General features: G+C 39.8%; 1 protein-coding gene across 2 annotated transcripts; it reads left to right on the top strand.

Annotated features, from left to right (window-relative positions):
- Positions 1-79: 79 nt before the first annotated feature.
- Positions 80-19,890, top strand: arid3b (AT rich interactive domain 3B (BRIGHT-like)). Of its 2 annotated transcripts, none has more exons than XM_026919598.3 (9): positions 80-400; positions 1,628-2,308; positions 8,774-8,848; positions 9,201-9,273; positions 15,790-15,973; positions 16,112-16,362; positions 17,484-17,789; positions 17,899-17,988; positions 18,082-19,890. In XM_026919598.3, exons 1-9 carry the CDS (start codon positions 365-367, stop codon positions 18,213-18,215), a joined length of 1,830 nt encoding a protein of 609 aa, XP_026775399.2. In that variant the 5' UTR covers positions 80-364; the 3' UTR covers positions 18,216-19,890. The 2 variants fall into 2 exon arrangements, with proteins under 2 accessions (XP_026775399.2, XP_026775400.2); XM_026919599.3 differs by lacking the exon at positions 80-400 and adding an exon at positions 546-1,137.
- Positions 19,891-20,171: the final 281 nt, after the last annotated feature.

Below are 20,171 nucleotides of genomic sequence, written 5' to 3'. Positions count from 1 at the left end.
GCCTACTTGTTGCTGTAGGCGGGCTCTGGCTGTGCGCTGGTGTGTGTGTGTGTGTGTGTGCGCGCGCGCGTGCAGGGTGGGTGGAGGAAAGCCAAGGGGAGTGTGGGAGTCCCCATGCACGCGCCACTTCAGGAGGGGAGGTCAGCGAGCGTTTCCCTTTGGCTGGCCCCCTGCTTTTTTTTTTCCTCCCTAAATCCCAACATCGATTTTCTTTTTCCTTGGGAGCACTAGAGGACTATCAGAGGCTTATCGTAGGGAATATTAAGCAGTCGGGTGGATGCACACACTCTGGGCGTGTTGATCGAGGACAGCACGGAGGGCTTGGTTGGTGAGAAGAAGAAAAGCTCGGTGGAGAAAAAGAGGGATGGTGGACAATTCCAGTAGCAGCAAGGCGCAAACGGTGAGTGCAAGTCCACGCAGTCTGATTAATAGCCTAGCTCCTGTCCAATTTCACATCCAACCCCTTTAAAAAAGTCCTGAGCAGTTTCTAAACTGAGGGTTTGTATTTTTTTTACGCACGAGCGCGCGCGCTGCATTTATCCCACTCCACACACACAGTTTGTTGGAGTGACCGTGTAGTTTTTCGCTTAAATTCAGTGTGTACACGTCATGATTGCAGGAGCTGGTGTCTTCTCCAGTCTGCACACTTCTGACGGATCTACCAGTCGTTACAAATAACAGTTTCGTTGTGAACTCAGTGTTTTTTGCGACATTCTGAGGTTTTCTTGTTACACTCCCCGCTGCTGCTGCTGCCTCCTGGCTGTGTGCTCGCTGTGCTCGGGAGGTCGGATGGTGAAGGCTGGAAGTGCGCCATACTTTCATACTTTTAATCCGCCGCCTCTGTTCATGATAGTGTTCATGTTTCATCTGTTTCACGCGCTCGTTTATCACCTCGATACAGCTTCCGGCAGATACAGTTATGACTACATGCCAAGAATGCAGTTAATCTGGCGACGTTAATTATTTAAACTCAGTGTATAGAGACACCGTGTTTGGCCGGAAATCCGGTCACCGGTGCCAAGTAGCCAAGGGTCAAAGGACAAACGTGTGTGTTTTTGCTAGCAAACTCCTGCACGCTGTTCTCAGTTCTGTTTGTTTAAGTTGTATTTTAATCATGTTGTGATTTTAACCGTTCAGGTATCTTTATACTTTTGATTCGCCAGATTATCTAAGAAGAGGCTGAATCCATAATGGCTCCCATTTGTTCATGGACGTGTAGCCTAGAAGGCATAATTTCATTAGCCTATATGGTGCTCTCATACAGGCCCACAAACCTCTAATCAGACTCGAGTTAGCAGAGAAAAGGAGTTATTATGGGATTCAGTCTCATGTCTGATTCCCCCTATAGGTAAATTACATAACTGGTGTGGTCAGGATCACTCCAAGCGACTGAACGTACTGCTTTTCTTTTAATATTCACAGATGGATTAAGTTTACAAGGCACAATCTGAAAAGTACAGTGGTTTGTTCTTAAAAAAAAAAAAAAAAAGTTCACCCTTTTTATGCACCCTTTTTTCTTGTTTAAGAAAGTTTGAGTGTTGGTGTCCATAAAAAAAAAAAAAAAAATACAGGAAAATAGCCGAAATGCAAAATCCACTACCCAAACTAATGATGTTTGTGTCTTCAGCCCATCTTATCTCAGGATAGTGGCCTGGCAGGAGCATTCTCTCAGACACCCCTTGGTGCTGTGGCCGGTGTTAAACTCGAGGCAGTTATGGAGCAGCTCCAGAGGCAGCAGCAAGCTAAACTGGACATGGAGAGGAAAGAGAGACACCTGAGCGAAGCCCAGATCCTGTACGCCCAGCAGCTCGCTGCTCAACATGCCATCATGGCTTCTGCCCGTGCCCAGGGAATTCCAATAAACCCAGAATACTTCAGCAGCAGCTCCAGAGAACAACTACTGAAGAGCAGCCAAGGGCTTCCAACCAGGGTTCCTGCCCAAAATAGTGTGGAATCAGCGCAAGATGGGGAGAACGAGGAGGAGTTGAACAGAGGACCGGCGTCTGCTGGGGAAGAGGATGAAGATGAGGAGATGATGGATGGCGAGGACGGCAGCGAGGATGATGAAAGCGAGGGGTTGGAGTTTCTCAGAAAGCAGAGCCTGGCTCTTCAGCAGCAGGGGGTGGGAATCGCTCCATACCCTTTCCCAGTCTATGCTGCCTCTCCGTCAGCTGCGAAAAAGCGAGCTCGCTCGCCTCCACCAAAAGTGAAGGATGAACCAGAGGACAGTCAATCCCCTACTGAGCAGCATTCATTCAGTACGCCAAATGGCCTTGCCGACTGGAGTTTCGATGACTCAATCAAACAGGTTTGTCTTTTTTTCCAACACATAAGCTTTTTTTGTATTCATATTCTGAGGACTTTCTCAAAAAGGCACCTTGTTAAGTAAAGGTGTTTTTTTTGTGGTTTTTTTATTATTATTATTTAACTAGACTTTCTCTCAATTCATAGAAGTTGCGGTATGGCATATATATGTTTTAGTGATTTGAAAAAGTGTTTAAATACATTATGATTAAAATAGAATGGTCACACAGCATGCAGTATATATTCCTTAAAATCATATTTATAAGCGTATGCTTTGTACTTCAGTCTTCAAAGTGTGAAGTTCGGGCAGTCTGCCTAGCAGACCAGGCCTTTCATTTACTCTTTCATTCATTCTCGTTTTCTTCCTGCATTCTCACTTTCCTCTGTTCTTCCTGGCCAGCGGTGCTTTCTTGGAACAGATACTTGGCAGTGTATTGCTGTCTTGGCTTCTGTCCAGAGAGACACACCGCCTGTGTTGTCAGACAGAAGGCCAAGTTGTTGGAGGCACGTGCCTCTGCTACAGGAGACCAGTCATAGAGATTTACACGCTGTGATGGCCTGAATACATGAATATTAATAAATATAATACAATAATATAATTAATATAATAAAATCTATTTTATTGTAAAGGTAAAAGATTTATAAGATTTTTTTTTACTGATAGCTGTCCATTTTAAATCAAAACAGATTGGAGAATTGTTAACGTACCATTAACCTAGCATGGAGAGAAATAAAATGCTTTAATTTTCTTATTCTTTTATGTTATCCATTGTGGTCTCTGATGTTTTTAGCATAAAAAGTCACTTTTAATGTAGCAGAGATGATTTTTCACATTTGAATCAAGTTCTTTGTGAATAGCAAAGCTGAAGTGAAACTTTTCATTTGCAGCTTTAGATTTCAGCATTCTTTCAGCTTTACTGACCTTCTTTATTATCTTTATTATCGTTTTCAACTATTAAACTCCAGTATCTTTTCTTTTATTTGATGCTAGACACACTGTAAGCTGTGTTTTAGAAGCAGTCATAGGGAGCAACCAGCAATAAAGCTATTATGGCAGGAAGTGAGGCTCCATGTAGATGGGCAGCGCTCTGATGTTTTGGTCACACCCATGTCGCTATATATTTATAGGATAATGGTGGGTGTGGGCGATATCATTTCCTGTGCACCCTTCACGTCTTGTTGACTGGATATAGGTTTCATTACTATAGATGGTTTAATCGAAAGAAGTTGTGTTAGCTTTGTTTAAACAATCAGTTAGTACGTATGTATCATATTATTTTCTTAATGTTTAAGCACATTGATCAAATATATTTTACTGCTCAGCACTTCCGGATTGCAGTGCTTAAATAAGGATAAATGTAATACACTTGAGACTAATTGGATAGTATTGTTCTAGTGTCAGTTAGGTGTTTAGGCCATGTTTTTTATTCAGTGAAATTAATCAAGTGGTTCAACCAAGTATATTTTTTCCTTTTCTTCTATGTTTTTCAGTCCAAACACATTTTGTTGATTTTTAGGCATTGGTTATGGGGATGATGTATTAGGCCTGAACCCTGCAACATTCTGTGGTCATATAAGTTATTAGAGAGAGGCGGAGAGAGACTATTCTGGGTTAATGCAGGCTTTATGGATATCTGGCCATGTGGTTTGGCTCTGCCGCGGTGAGAGGAATTTATTGATGACTGAGAATTTGCTCGTCTCCCTTTATTGTCTCCATTTTGTTTTGCTTTCTTTTTATCCTGCCTTTTCATGTCTGCTCTTTAGTATTTAATGATGCTCTGCAGCGGTGACAGTATCAGATTGCAGTGTGTAGGGGGGCTGGTTTGATGGCACCGGCTATACAAAAGAGAACAGATGCCACAAATGGCATTTTCAAATGAGGGTGGGGGGTTGTCTTTTTGAAGCTTTTCACACTTTAAAGGACAAGTCAATCAGTAAACACCTACACAGTGTCAGAGACTCTGGTAATGTTTGCTTATATCCTTAGGAAATCACCCAATTAATTGCAGTATTTAGATAAAAAAAAAACACATTCATATCTGCTTTGTTTGTTGTCTCCATGGAGATGAATTTGCTAGTTAAAGTCACATGCATATGGCTGGAGGAATAGTCCCTTGATAGTCACGAGATTAAGTAATGTATGGAAAGCTGCAGAATTGTATCTTTGTGTTGGAAAAATTTGCACAGGATTCAAATGGAAGAAATGAGTAAATATTCTCTGTGCTGTTGCCACAATAATAAAGCTGACATGTTTTCAGGGACTACCTGACCAACTTCGTAGGTACAATGTGTGTTTTGAACACACACACACACACACATGCTGGTTGTAGGCTCTTTTTCAATGACGCAACACCCTGTCTTCTGGCCCCTAGCATGCTAATCTAGTAGGATTAATGCCGGTTTAATCAGGCTCAGTGGGCACAGATACACATGTGTGCTGAATTATAGCCAACTACACTTAGCAAGAAGCATGTTACCTTTATCCCATGTCCCTGTGTCGAAGTTTCCCAGGTTGATGAATGCACACTACTCACATGTTTTTGCACTAGGAATAGCAAGGTCTTTGGCTGCTGCTTACTATAAAAATGACTTTATATGGCTTGCTGAATATGATCTTTGCTCTTACTGTGTTTAGTGGAAGTTGTATTTTGCAAGAAGAAGAATCGTAGTGAAGGCCAAAGGGTTTCTTTAATTCAAGGTATTGAAGAGATGTTGCCATGGTATCTTGTCAGTCTCACAGAAGGGTCACATTTAGAATTGTATTCTCCTGCTGTGAAAGACTGGGTGAATAAATGGCTGTCCTTTTGTGGGTTGGAGAGCAATCTAGTCGAACACTGTTGCGTTATTTAATTGTCACGTTGGCAAAGCGTCAAGCGTGTACTGGCAGAATGAATCAGCTGCTAGCAGTCAATTCTTATTATATTGATGTATATTATTGCAGTGGTTAACATGAAGGTCTGGCAACTTAGATATATCTATAAATGATGCTTCCTTGCATTTGCATTTACTGAGATGGTTTTAAGAATATTCACCTCCTGTGTGTATTTTGCATAGTGTTACTAAAGTTTAATGCAATGACTTTTAGCTACAGGTTTCATGCAACGTAATCTTCATTATAAATAATGACATTTCCACCATGCTTTTGTTTCCAATTGTCATCGTGGATTTCGTGTACTCGGCACTTCAGTATGATTGAGAGGTATTATTGGGCATTAATGCTGAACAACTCTCTTGGGTCCTATGATCGCTGCTGTCAATGCAAAGTGCAGCCATCTGTGAGATAGATCTGGTCATGCTGTGCAGCAGCCGTCATTAAGATTAGCATTTTTTGGCTGCCTGCATTGAGCCTGCATTTTTTTTTTTTGTGTAAATGATTGCAGTGGTTAGTCTTTCCAAATATCTCCACTAGAGACATTACAAACTGTTGGCATGTTCCAACTGCCCATGACTTTTGCAGTGTTGTTTTCCGTAAACATTGTGGTTGGGAAGGAAGACAAAGCCAGAATCTGAAGTATTTGATCATAAAAATCTTTAAAGGCTTGGGGTGAGTAGGTGAGGTATGGGAGGGGTATGATACTGGTGTCTGGATTGTCCAGACCCGCCCAAAGGAAACATTCCAAGTGGCATTAGGAGTTTCTTCTGAAACGGTGAGAATTCTCACTGGGGGTTTATACGTGAACAAAGAATGGAGGGAGTGGCAATGTTGTCTTGTGATTTGTGACCTTTTCTAGTCAAGTTCATTGGACAGGGGTGGTAATTGAGCAGAAAGGTAGATGGGGGAAGAAAAGGGGGCTGCTTTTTATTTCCTTGTCCATTTCCTTTACCTCTCAGAATGTCTAGAATGTCTGTCGTCCACACCCCCCACCCCCTACCATCGACGCCTGTCCTGACCTGACTGAGGTTGTTTTGATTTAGAAAGGTTGAAGATCCGTGCACCTCAAACCAGTATACCATTATATAAGCATTTTAAGTATGTTTGAAGTATGTGCTCTGAAGAGTCACGTTACAGGCCGTGAAACAATTGCAGCTTTGTTACCGCCATTTTCTAGATTTTTTTTTTTTTGGCTGTTTACTGAAATCACTCAGGAAATATTTAGTCCCTTATCTGGTTCGTTACTTGTTTTATAATCTCAAGCCTTAGTCATCGTTGTCATCATTAAAGAGAAGCAGAATCACTATGATTGTACTGGACAGTGAGATATTCACATCTGTATCCATTTCTTTAAAAGGCTATCTGTTCTTTGATGTAGCACTCGGTCTATCCTCAAACAGCTGCCGACCTCCAGATTAGCAGTTATAGGCTCCTCTGTGGCCCTCTGTCTGCTCTGGCTCTTCTCCTGTGTGTAGACTGAGTAATACTGATCTAAAGTGAATTTCAGCACTGTTATTACATGTCCACTGTATAATTTACAGTTGGGTCTTGTTCTTATTTTGCTGCCCATGCTGATCTCTATATGTCGCACTGAATATCTCGTCACACTTTTTGTCAAATCTTTCATTGAATACTCTATATATGTTGCATTGAGATTTACGTTGATCAGCATTTACCTTGTCATGTAAGCGGGATGGTAGAGAATCTGTGGAATTAAAGTGCCCTCACATCAAAGAACTACAGCCAAGAGTTAAATACACTAATGTTTAACGTTCATCAGTGGACCACAGGACTGATTATTCATCTTAAGATTATTCAGGTTAATTTGAAGATTATATGTTGGTTTTAGTGGAATGAATGGAGCGACTGTGACTCACTGTCTGGATGTAGAAATTGTAATCAGAGAAAGGGAATGTTCCTGTAGTGAAGGAAGACAAAACCGCTATACTGACTGAACATTTCTAAAAATATTTTAAGTAATTTATGAATCAGTATAAATGTTGTAAATTCAAATGCAGGTCTGAAATGACTAGCATTTCCTATGAATGTTTGTGACACATTGATCAGATTTTTCTTTAAAACATGCTAAATTAATGTTTCAAGCACTAGCAGTATGTCCACTTTGTTTTCTTCTAAATGCAAACACTGCTGTGAGTTTCAGCCCACTGTTACATTTGCACTTAAAGACCAAAAAATCTGTTTTATTGTGGAGGTCACTGTTTCTTCTTTGCTGGTGAACAATTTCAAGAAGGTAGTTATTCCTTTAGGAATCAGCAAATCCATTTGAAGTGTTTGTTCTTTTTGAATTGGTGTCTTTCTCACCATATGCACAATAACTATTTTTCCTTCATTATACATACAGTAAATTAAAGTAACAACCTCTTCACGTTTCAGGATGTTACACTGTATGCACTCAACCACACACAGTGCATTCACACTTGGTAACATAAGGTGTTTGTCCCATCTCCCAGAGTAATTATTTGACATGGTCACATGTAGTTTCTATTGAATTGATATGGGGGATGGGGACTTCATTTCCTCTTTCTGACCCAGATGGTCATCTGGTTCCTCCTCTTGGCTAATTTGCCCTCTCACTATCAGTCTTCTCTAATATAATTAGTGAGGCCGAAGCCTGATAACAGCTTGCACAGTTTATAAATGTCTTGACTGTGAGATAATGTTATATAGTGTGTGTGTGTGTGTGTGTGTGTGAAACTAATTGCCATGTCACCTCCATGAAAAATGGCAGTTGAACACATTTACAGGGACAAAATGTTGACTCTTGAGTTTGCATGTACAGCTAAAGGTTCCTGTTTGGTCACGTTGGGTGCGTTGTTACTGCTTATCAGTATTTTATAATTAGTGTTTAATGTCTTTGAGGCTTATATAGCATACATGTGCATAACTTTCTCACACACACACACAATATACCACACAGTATGTCTGCCCTCCCCAGTTCCCCTGCCGAGCGTCTCCTCTCGTGTGGGCCCAGCTGGTGTGTATTTGCTATAAACTCTGAAGATCCCATTCTCTCCCCAGCTGTGATTCACTTAGCATATTAAAGAGGGGGATGGAGGGAAGCTCCTGTAAAACTGCTTTATTACCTCTCTGCCTTGTCCTTTCTAAAGTTGCTCAGGGGGACAAACTGGATAGCCTGTAATCAAGCAAAGAGTATATGTGCTAAGGAACTCTAAGAGCTTATAAGTGCTTTATGAGGCCTGCCATGAGCACCACGGACTTCAACAAATCGACAAAGATACATATAATCTAAGTGCTTGAATACCTCTCGCAAAATATCTATATTAGTTTAAGTGTTTTTCTGTTTCACAGGTTACTTTATGCCTCTCTTCTGATAAGATAAAAGTTATTATTGAAAAACAAATTGCCAGAAAGAATCAGGAATCTCCTGTATGGGGTTTAGAGGTCAGCACTAGTTTTGTTTTGAACCTTTTCTTCGTCCTCAGTATGTTCTTCCTATTTGTGACTCAGTGGCCCCACTTTCTACTGGGTCTTTAGCTTATTGATGTTTATGGGGGCTTGTTTTCTGCTTGTGTCATCCACTTTTTTTTGGAGCTAAGTGTCTCTCTTGTCTTACAGAATGGTAATGCGAGTTGGAACGAAGAAAGCGATGGAGGGAAAGGAAGAGGGGAGGCCTCCAGAGACTTTGCCAAGGTAAACGTAAGAGCCGAAAGTCATGGCTGTTATGTTCTTATCAGTGACACATTGACCCAGTTTCACAATGTTATCTGAAGGGCCTATGTGCCCAGACGGTAACGTTGTAATGGGTTGAATGCGAAAGGATTGCTCATACTTTTAAAAAGGGGCCAACAGGCTGTCAGTTTATTTATTTTATTTAACAAATGATCAATTTATTGTAGTGAAGAAAAATAAGCAAGTATACAAAGACCATTCCAGTATTCATATCAACAACATTAGATGGTCACCTAATAGTAGTAATGCTGCTATAAAGAATGTCATGTGAGAAAGTTATACTGTATATAATGCCATTTTATTTAATATGCAGCTTTATGAACTGGACAATGACCCTAACCGGAAGGAGTTTCTAGATGACCTGTTCACCTTCATGCAGAAAAGAGGTGAGGCAACACATTTGTTTACTCTTTGATTCCTTGACGATTTTGCTCTGAGCCTGGAAGAGAATTAAATCCAAAATCTCTGAATATTGCACACTACACAGTTCAGTTCATAATCTGAAAAAGTCACATAGACTTTAACAAGTGACATTTTGTGTTTGGTCTAAAACTCCTCTCTGTGTATTAAGGATGGACACTCGTGTAGTCCATCTCCAAAAACATACCTGATGTTTTCAAGACACATTAACTGTCTTCCTGTCCACTTGTTCAGGGTTATTTTTAGGTCCCCTCAGTATCTAAAGGTCCACCATTCCACATACTTGTAGTGGTCATGATACTGACCCTCCACATGACCCAAACACACATTGTTTTTAGTCATATAGCTGTAAAAACAGTTTCACTCCAGTGTCCCTTGATAATGTTTGAAGACTGAACATATCACACAGCTAACTCGAGGGCCAGTCTCAGGAGTTAACTAAGCGGATTCACATGTACTCTGCCTCTGTGATTGTCATATTGTGACAATGAGATGAGCCTGGCAGCGTCATCAGACAGGCTAAGCTTTCAGGGCCACAGCTTGACAAGGCTGTTAACCCCTACCTTAGGATTTAAACTCAACCAGATGGGGAGCTGTTTGTGCCTCTGTGCCACCCCCCAGCCCTCGGTGTGTTTGTGTGTAACTGGAGGCGTCAAGAAGTTAGACATAATAGTGGAGGGCGAATGGCAAATGTGTTATAATGCCAAATGTCTGTCGGTTTGGTCCGCTCCTCATGATTAATGATGTTTGTTTGACTGCTTTAGCGTGAAAGACATGCTAGTTGAGCCAGACAGTGGAAAACTGGGTTTCTAACAATCCTCAAGTTGTTCAGTTTAGTGTGGCCCACTTGAGAGAGGAAGCCGAGGGATGTTGTTTTATCGGTTCCTTTTCCTACACACAAAGTGCGGCAGAACAAGGGACGTTTTGGGACTTAAAGTTTACATAGTGTCGCCTGCATTGTCTGCAGCTAAATCCAGATTTTGCATATTAAACAGATAAACAAAACAATATCTTATTTTTTTTATCTGGGATTAATGCGCAGATCCTGTGCTGCGTCATCAGCAATTTTCATGGTTGATTGCTTGTAGAAATACAGCTTTCAGTCTTTGTCCCAATTGATCATTTCAGGAATTGGAATCAGTCAAACATTGTCTCTTAATGAAGCGTGCACACACACACACACACACATACACACACACACACTTCGATACTCATGGGCCTCTACGCATTGTCCTAGTTGTCAAAGTGACTGAAACCTGATAAGAGTGGAGGAGGAGAGCAGCAGGAGCTGCAGGCAAGATGGGTGAGGTGTGTGTGTGTGTGTGTGTGTGTGCACGCACAGTGGGGGGCAGGTGGGGTGTCCACTTGCTTGAGGCCTTAAGGAGGGGGGGATCAGATAGAAGGGGGAGAGGTGGATTAAGGGGCCTCCTGTCCTCCTGCAGAAGATTAATGAGTCCCTAAAATGTAAGGTCTCACCTTTGATATAAAGGGAATGACACACAGATGAAGAAATGAGACAACAGAAAGGTTCAAGAACACCAGGAGAACATAAGAGACAGAGAAAGAAGTAATTTTGTTAGAGTTAATGGTGACTAAATGGAGGGAGAGAAAGTAATGTATAAAATGCAGGAGCAGGTAATGTATGTGAAGTTATAGTGAATGGCTGATTAAAGGAAATTGTTTAAGCATTGGACAGAAAGGTATATGAACTAAATGATGATTTGCTTACCAAAAAGCCCTGTGTAATGTATTAATAAGTGATGCAGCTCATCTTTGTTGAGAATTCAGCACATGTCTTTTCTTGTTGCTCAGTGGAAAATGGATTTCTGGGTCATATATATCGTGTTGAGTTAATGTTAAGTATGGCATGTCCTGTTTTGTGGACATTTTGTCTTTGGCTCTCCTGAGGCTTGTTATTCTCCTCTGGTGCATTTTTTTAACATCCTGCTGAATGGATTTCCTCTGTGTTTTTATGCGTTCTGCTGCTCCCCTGCCCAAACGCTAAACTTTTATGATGATCTGCTAGAGATTTATATTGGAAAGACAAGAATTTCCCCCCACCCCTTCCTAGTTCTCTGCTGTGCACTCGTTCTTTATCTTCAACTCATTTAATTTCCACAGATAGGTGAAGTGTGCAGCCATGCCCTTTGTACTCACTGTCTGTTGATATTTGTATTTCTCATGAGGTTGGGCTTTTCGAGCCACTGAAATGGCGAGGCCTTATACAATGCATAGCATTAGTATCATGCAGTCACATTTATCTATTTAAAATCAAATACAAACCATGATTTACATTTTAATACATTTTTTAAGCTTGTGCCTTTTGGAATCCTACCCATCTCTGTATTTTTTAAAATCTAATTTTAGTTTTGTTTTATGTAACACTTACTTATCTATCAGCAAAGTAGCTTGCTTCAAACGTTCCTCCCAACGGTCAATTATAGTCCTGACACAGGGAAACTGCAGAGCAACAGTGCTGGTGGTAGCCACGGGTATGCGTGTAGGTTTACATGTAATTGTACTCTTGTTATGGGTTTTTAATGTCTATAAGATTGATGTCTGATTATTCTCATTAATGGATGCATGTATAGTAAATGGCTTTGCATCAGTAATACTGGCTTATCCCCTTAATATTAGCCAATGTGATGCAGAACTGTTGTACACAGATTGCACTTCAAGAACAGGAGGATAAAGGATTTATCAGATAGAACAGATTGGAAGTTCTAAGTGCTAAATCAATAAATAGGCATCCTTTTGCTACACCATTACTATGTAGACGGATGGCTGTCTCCAATTAACTGTCTCCAAATAAATGTCAGTTTCGTACATACTGATACAAATTAGAGGCAGACATGCAGGTAAATTTAGTATGTTATAAAACAGTGGGCTTTTGTGTTGACTGACTGAGCTCTTTTAGAGGTGGTGCAGTCTCTTCAAACAGCCTGTCACCTTCTATCTTGGCGAGACATTGCGTGTGTTTAGGATTTGTGGATTATAATTTAAATAGGGATTATTGCAAACCACAACTTTCTTGTTCAAGTGAACATAGATGCAAATGTGAATTTTTACTTGGACCTGCCAAACATTTCCCCCATTGTTCCTTGTTTTAAATATTCTGCAAGTAAAGTTGCTTGTTTAGCCTGACCCATTTGCTGCAAGAGTCTTAAAAAAAGCATAAATAATATTAAAAACAAAATTACCTTGAGAAATATCAAATAATATAGCCATTCGTCTTCAACATATTATTTCATTTGGCCTATTTAGTGTCTAGTTGTAAAGTTTTAGTTAATTTGAGCATGACTTTTTTTTTTTTTTTTTTTTTTTTAAATTCAACATCGATTTCCTTATTTATTTACAACTTTTTTCCCCAACCATCTACCAGTTGTTAATACTTGCCAATTACCTCTCAATGTATAAATAAGCTGGAATGAAGCTTTAATTTGGAAACTAACCAAATAAACAAATAACACAAGTTGAATTGATCTTTGTTTTGGCTAAGACATGATATCCCTCTACCACGTGCCAATATCTAGAAGTGAGCAGTTTTGTAAATGCAAGTTGCTGAAGATATTCCTACAACTCCACATTATCATTTCTAGTGCACACATGGATCAGCTGTCCTGTTTCTAATCCTGACAGATCAGTGCAGATCTTCTTGTCCTAACTTGTCCCTTAGCTGTTTGGCTTTTGTACATTTTCAACCACCATATCATCCAGGATGTCTGACCTGGTGTTAAACCGTGCATTTCCTGTGCCCCTTACCATTGACTCTACAGTAAGAAAGACAAGCATTGTTTAAGTCCGAGTTTGGTATTTCCTTCAGCCAACTGCCATCACTGTGCCTGCTATTACTTCATTAAACAGTGAAGGCCTCTTAATGTGGGCAGCCATTTCCTCTCTATATAGGCCAAAGGTCGTATTCACTTGATTCGTTCTACTTGCTGAGCAGCGGAGAATAAAGAAGAGAAGAAGGTGTCAATAAAAAAGTATCTAGTTTTGCTCAACTACACATGAAAATTACTAGTTGGATTTAATTATGTGTTTACTCTTGAAGTCTTTCATTGGTATGTCCATTTTTCCCCTTTATCCTTAATGGATACAAACCTTTTCTTCTTATTCTCTCTCTGTCTCAGGCTTGTTAGTTGCAACCTCAGCAAGGTCAGGTCCTGACTGCATTAACACGGTCTGTCTTCGGACTCTAATCGCAGTACTAAAGCCACCGCTCACTCTTTTATGTCATTAAGATAAATCAGGAAAGGTTAATGCCCTTTCCCTTATTTGGCTGATTATAGGCAACGTGACCAGTTGAAAAGTCATAGAAAAGTCGCAAGCCATAGAAAGGTTACTATAAAAGCTTTCTTGATGGTGAAAACTCTGGCTTTTCCTCAGCATTTGAGGTCAGTCGGTTTTACAGTTATGGTACACACCACACGGTCGCTCCCTTGATGGTACTACTTAACGTCCCTCACTTTTGACCTGTTCTCAATCCCTAGCATTGTGACCTGGGGTTAACCCTGAGCTTGAGCCTATTTACTGATCGCTTGATGAACGGGTAATGTCATCCCCAACGTTAAATAACTCATTTTCAAAGCTTGCCCTTGCTATCCCCAGGGAGTGCTGGACCCTGTCTTGGAAGCCTGCCGTTTTAAATCATGGCATGCTCTCTGGGTAAATGAACACATCATGAATATTGGCATATTCCTGAGCAGGAATTCAGAGGCAGAGGAAAGGTTGTGGTGCCATTCAAAAACTTACAGAAACATAGCTCAAATTCATCTCTGGGATATATATATATATATATATATATATATATATATATATATATATATATATATATATATATATATATATATATATATATATAATAATAATAATTTTATGTGTGTGTATATTTATATATAAAATCATAATCTGTTTCTGTAGATAAGGTTCCTGAGATAAGGTTGTATCTCAGGAGATCTCTCTTGCTGTCTGAATGAGATTTATTTTAAAGGTAACTGTAGGCAACATCCCGCAAGCAAGAAGGCACATTTGTTAAAGCAGTTGTGCTTATGGAGAAATAATACAGCTGTTGTAGCGTTTTCATCCTCTGAAATGTTTATTGACCACCACCAGTTGAGACTCAGTCTTTCCGTTGGCTCAGGAAACATCAGTCTATACTAAGACTGCTCTTATGGGTCAGATTTAATATGATGATCTCATATTATTTGAGATCACAGTGTGCAGATATGCTTTTCTTGTTTTATGTCTACAATGCACAGAATGTTACACTAGATCACACTGATGTGGATTTGTTATTCATTACAGCTGTATTTGTCTACCTGTTAATGAACTGAAGGCCTGTAATCCTAATTTTTTTTTTTTCCTAACACCGCGACATGATCTAGCTACACATTTGGGCAAAGCATGCAACTGAATGGATTCAAATGACTTGAGTCAATGAAAAGACAAAAAATGTATCTACTCACAGCCTGAAAATCTGAATTTACCTAATGTTGAGTGCTTTCTTGTTTTATAAAAAAAAAAAACACACCGTTTGTGATTCATTGCTGACTATTGCAATAATGTTTATCCATGACAGGACTTTTGTTGGGGGAGGATACAGTTGAAATATTTATCTTAAAACGTGTGCAGCCATGACAAATGAAGCCTGGCAGGGAAAAATATGGGAGATGATAAGGAAATGAACACACATGACTTTTCTTTAAGAGATTATATAAATAACTCTGTTAAATAAATGAAATAAATAACCTGTTAAAACAGATTTGGAACAAATTGGCATTGTTGCTAAGATAAAGGACTGCAAGTGATGTACAAGGACATAGATACTGTATACTAACATATAGCTCATAAAGTGCAAGAATAAACACAACTGTAGCATAAACAAGACAAAATAACATTGTCTAACACTTTCTACTTAATTGGACTGTTGTCTGCCTTACATGGTGGAATGATCTAGTTACACATTTCTATAGGACTGCAATTAAACACTGAAATGAATGGTAGAGCACTTGGTCCTCAACAAAGCATGCAAACAATTGCTTGGTGTAGGGACTTGCATCTAATACACTAGTGGAACCTATATAGTCTGGAAAATACAGTAATTAATCTCTAGTCTGGGCTTTTATTGCTTTTATGGTTTTAGCATAGAGTGCTGTCTGTAATTCCTGCATGACTCACCCTGTATGGATCTACATACAGTCATGTTAAAGCTAATAGACTGCACTTTAACTTTTTTCCTTTTTTCAAATTCAGTGTACTAGACTACAATTTCATTCTTTACATTTGCAGAAAAATGTGTAGAAAACATGATAGATAAAGTGAAAAGTGTGAAATGGGGAAATAGCACACAAAACTATGGAATATGAGTTGGGTGATTATAATGAACAAACCACATAAACTAAAATCTGTTTCATGACATTTTTAGCATTATAATATTGTTTGAAAAATCCCAATTTAATGTCCCTTATTTTTGTTCCCAGGTACCCCAGTGAACCGTATCCCCATCATGGCCAAGCAGGTCCTAGACCTCTATAAGCTCTATAAGCTTGTGACGGAGAAGGGGGGTCTGGTGGAGGTGATCAATAAGAAAATCTGGAGAGAGATCACCAAAGGTCTGAACCTGCCCACCTCCATCACCAGCGCTGCCTTCACCCTCCGCACACAGTAAGAACATATACTTGTGTAAAAGTGTGTCACTGTAATTTGCAGTTCTATTTTTAGTCATCTTTGTTAGTCTCGTGTTTAAAGTGTTGTGATATGTTATACTGTATGCTGATTATTACTTATGTATCCTTTTTGTAGGTATATGAAGTACCTGTACCCATATGAATGTGAGAAGAAAGGACTCAGTTCTCCAGGAGAGCTGCAGGCCGCCATCGACAGCAACCGCAGAGAAGGCCGTCGGCCCGGGTACAGTAACAGCCTGTACCGCTTCTCTCCTTCCCCCAGTGGTGGTGCCCCTCACCTCCTCTCTCCTCCCAAAATGCACCTGCCCAACTCCGGGCATAACGGCTTGCAGAGCACACCAAGTCCAGCCCTTAAGAAAGGGACAGGTAATCACAGCTGGATTCACTCACCTACGTTAAGCTGTAGCTAGTTGTTTAAAGCCTAAATCAAGGAACAATGTAGCTCATATGGGTAACAATCCCAACAATGTAGCACTTATGGAAAACAATCCCAATCTTTCACCCACTAAAACATTTAACAGGTTTACCTTGTTTAATAAATTGTATAATAATATATGCTACTCCTGCCTTGATATGGAGCAGTCAACGGCCTGCTTTGGCAGTCTTGTTTGTGAATGCCACACTGACCACAAATTCCAGGAGACCCGGTGTCACATGGGTGCAGAATTTAGAGCGTGATCAGGAAAATGAGTGTAATTTGTGATAACCAGACATTATGGTGGAATACAAAAGGGTTGGATATAAACAGCAAACACCCACTGTATACAACTGACACAGCAATGTTTATAAAGATGAGTCAATTGTGCATTTCATGAGTTCAAGCTCCCCCTTGTGTCTAGGTGCCAATGTTCTATAATACAATATGTAAGATAAATATATTCTCAGATATATTCATAAAATGGAAAAAAGTAGAGATTAAAAGTTGAGATTTATTTCATGTTTTTTAAATTACAAATTTGTGATTTTAAAATGGTCTAGATCTGAGGGATGGCTGGTGTGTAAGAAGGTTGATATGTTTTTTATAGGAAATGCTGAGTCTGATTAGAGTATCAAAGCCACTAAGAGCTTGTGTTTCTGGATGCTGTACCACATCAAGAAATCTAGATTTTATAAATATGCCCCAATCCTACACATGCCATGTCCTTATCCTGGTAAACAAATGCACAGCCTTCATCTGCATACAAACATTATTTTTGATGCAATAACAAAAGCATTTTCAGCTCTTCTATCCTTCTTAAATGAATGCAGCAAAATTGCTATATGGATAGTTTCTGCATTCAGTTCTGTCTGTGCACTTTATTTCCCCAAAAGAATATAATCATAAGTATGCTTTCTAATATTTAGGATCACTTTAAGTGACTCATCTCATAATTTAGCAGCTGAAGGGTAGGGCATAATAAAGGGATTAGAAATAACAGAATTGCAATTAAATTGCAGTTATTTGTTTGTGGACCAAGTGATTCTAATTATGTTCTCTAAATTTTTAGTTCCTGAAGATGGTCCAGCCTCCATGTTGCCTGGTAGATTACCCCTGGCTCTGGCACTAGGCCACCCACAACAGCTGGCACGGGCTGCCACCTTAGAACAGCTGCGTGAGAGGCTGGAGACCAGTATGGGTGCTCCGGCTCTGGCTACTGGTGCCTCTGCCATAGAGGGGCCTGAGAGAAAGATGGCCCGCCTGGCTGAGGAGCAGCAGAGGCTGCTGCAGCAAGCCTTCCAGCAGAACCTGCTTGCAATGGCATCACAAGTGAACCCTGCCAATCTGCGCCTCAACACTACCAGTACCCCCCGGGGTGAGTCCTCAGGCTTCATCTCATCTGTGTTTTGTGTTAATTGGGAGATTTGAATGCTGTAATTGCATTATCAGTGTTATTAACACAATGTGTTTTCTCTCTTATCTAGAGGAAAAGCAGGATCTGTCTCTCAGTATCTCCTCAAATGGATCAGCCAGTATCACAGTGTCAATAGAGGTTAATGGGATCATTTACTCAGGTGTGTGGCAGAATTATATATCAGCAAAACAAATAATTAGTCTGTTTAAATATTTTTGCCTAAAATTTGCTAATTGGTGACATTTCGGTACAGGATCCCTGTATGCTCAGAAGTCCTCTGGAGCCCCAGCTACACCCACAGGCCAGAGCTCTGCTGTTAATCCCAACATCCCCTCCTCCTCTAAGGGTTCTGGCTCTACAGAGCCTGCTGCTAGTGGCTCTCCTTAACTCCCAGCAGCCACATGGTCTCTCTCTCTCTCCCCCTTGGGGAAGCTCACCCAACAGAGAGTCCAGTGGTCTACAAAGCCAAGTCTACCTCCTTTTCGAGACATCGGGTTCAGTCTGCTGAGAGTGATATACACTTACAAAGATTAGCTGTAATTATTCCACCCTCTTGCAGATGACCTCTGCCCTTTACCACTTGTTTGCTACAGACTCTCTCAGGACTTGAACGATCATGAGAATGATCTGATCACAACAAATACCTCATATGTTTTAATAATAATGTCATGAGCATATTTCTGTGCTCTAGACATTTGACACCAATGCAATATGCCTTCCTCTATGCATTTACGCCCAGAGAGTCATCCACCTGCAAACAATCATGGCACAAAATATTCTGCCAAAATCATACAGTGGGTGTTTGATTGTTGGAAATTTTGCCATCAGTACTATTCTTCTGAAGAGTTTACCATACTCGTGCACATCAGTGGTGGATTCCCAAGCATCCAGATTGGATCAGCTTTTTTCTTTCTGTTTCTGTCTGTTCTGTGGATAGAGGAGTTTGCTGGGTTTGTGCGTTTTGCTTTATTTAAAATGGATCATAATTCCATCAAGTGTTCAGTCGTTTTGGTTAGCAGTGGGGTCAAACTTTTTTCCTTCTCATTTTTTACTTTGTGTATTTACTTGATTTGATTGTGGATTTGTTTTCCATTATTTTTTCCCTTTTTTGTTTCTAGATATCCAGAAGTATTGTATTGCTTTTGAGGAGAGTTTTGAGTATTGAAACTGATATTTACGAAGCCGAAAGCAAACTTTTTATTTTCACTTACAAACTACAGGTTGGTTTAAAGAAAAAAGAATCAAGACCATAGTGGGGACAGATGGTGTTCCACATGTCAATCATTTAGATGGCGGCGTTTGACGATCAATTAGGCTCACAAATCTGGGCCCTTATTCATTAACTCCGTGGAGGAGGATTGAAGCAGTTTTCAGAAATACTTATGAATCAAACCAGATATTATAATGCTGAAAAAGAAGGACCAGGGTATTTGTTCATAAATAATCAGCGTGTTCTCTCAATAAATACTAGTTTTAGTGACCTTGTGCTTAAACATAACAGCAAAATTTTTTTCCTCTTCATTTTCACTTTTTCTTTTTCAAGGCCTCAAATGTCTTTCCATATTGGAAAGCAAGTTTCTCAGGAATTTCAGATTAATCTCAGCGGTTTTTTATCTCAGCACCAAGGCCTCATGTATCAAGGCTAGATATACCTCAGTGGAAGAAAGTGAATATAGCTACCTCAAAGTTACCTTTATATAGTATGAGTTAGGATTTTCGTCAGAATCAGCTCCTGGTAAATCAAGGCAAATAAAGATATTGAATCATCACTGTATTGAGCTTATTGAATTCTGAAGTGTTCTCAGGTTACTAGTACAAACATACCTCACATAGATAATGACATAGTTGGAACATCATTTTTTTTTTTTTTTTTTTTTTACTATGTGAGAAGAGTTATTGCTGTGCGGAAGCTTTATCTCCATTTACTTATCTGATGACTACACAGCTGAAAACCAAAGATCATCACACTGTATTTCTACTGTGTTCTTTCTGATGTTCTGACTTTATTTACACATGGAGCTTGACAAAGTGGAATTAAAGTCTGAATCAATGCAGCAGGTTATGCACAGCCTGTCTTGTGGTTTGTCGTCAGTGTTTGCACTCCTACACTGGTTGAATATATGTGGATTTTGAAGTATGCTTTTACAGTCATATAAAAGAGGCTGTACTCTCATAAAGGAAAAAGGATCTCAGGAATTAAACAGAACACCGCAAACGGTTTACACAGAGCTAGAAAAGAATGCAGTTCATCTTGTTAAAGAGCAAGAGACAGTATTATCATGTTTGGGTTCATGATGTCGAAAATGTCAGAGGTTTGATCTGTGCATACATTTTATACATTTA

Source organism: Pangasianodon hypophthalmus, chromosome 9, assembly GCF_027358585.1.
Source record: "Pangasianodon hypophthalmus isolate fPanHyp1 chromosome 9, fPanHyp1.pri, whole genome shotgun sequence".
NCBI classification, from domain to species: domain Eukaryota; kingdom Metazoa; phylum Chordata; class Actinopteri; order Siluriformes; family Pangasiidae; genus Pangasianodon; species Pangasianodon hypophthalmus.
This window is presented reverse-complemented; position numbering and strand designations above follow the sequence as displayed.

What these genes read in the sequence shown, in the direction of transcription:
- arid3b (XM_026919598.3), top strand. Translation starts at nt 365, where the DNA reads ATGGTGGACAATTCCAGTAGCAGCAAGGCGCAAACG. An exon ending in GTAGCAGCAAGGCGCAAACG is followed by an intron (nt 401 to 1,627) that starts GTGAGTGCAAGT and finishes TTGTGTCTTCAG; the next exon opens with CCCATCTTATCTCAGGATAG. An exon ending in AGCCCTTAAGAAAGGGACAG is followed by an intron (nt 16,363 to 17,483) that starts GTAATCACAGCT and finishes CTAAATTTTTAG; the next exon opens with TTCCTGAAGATGGTCCAGCC.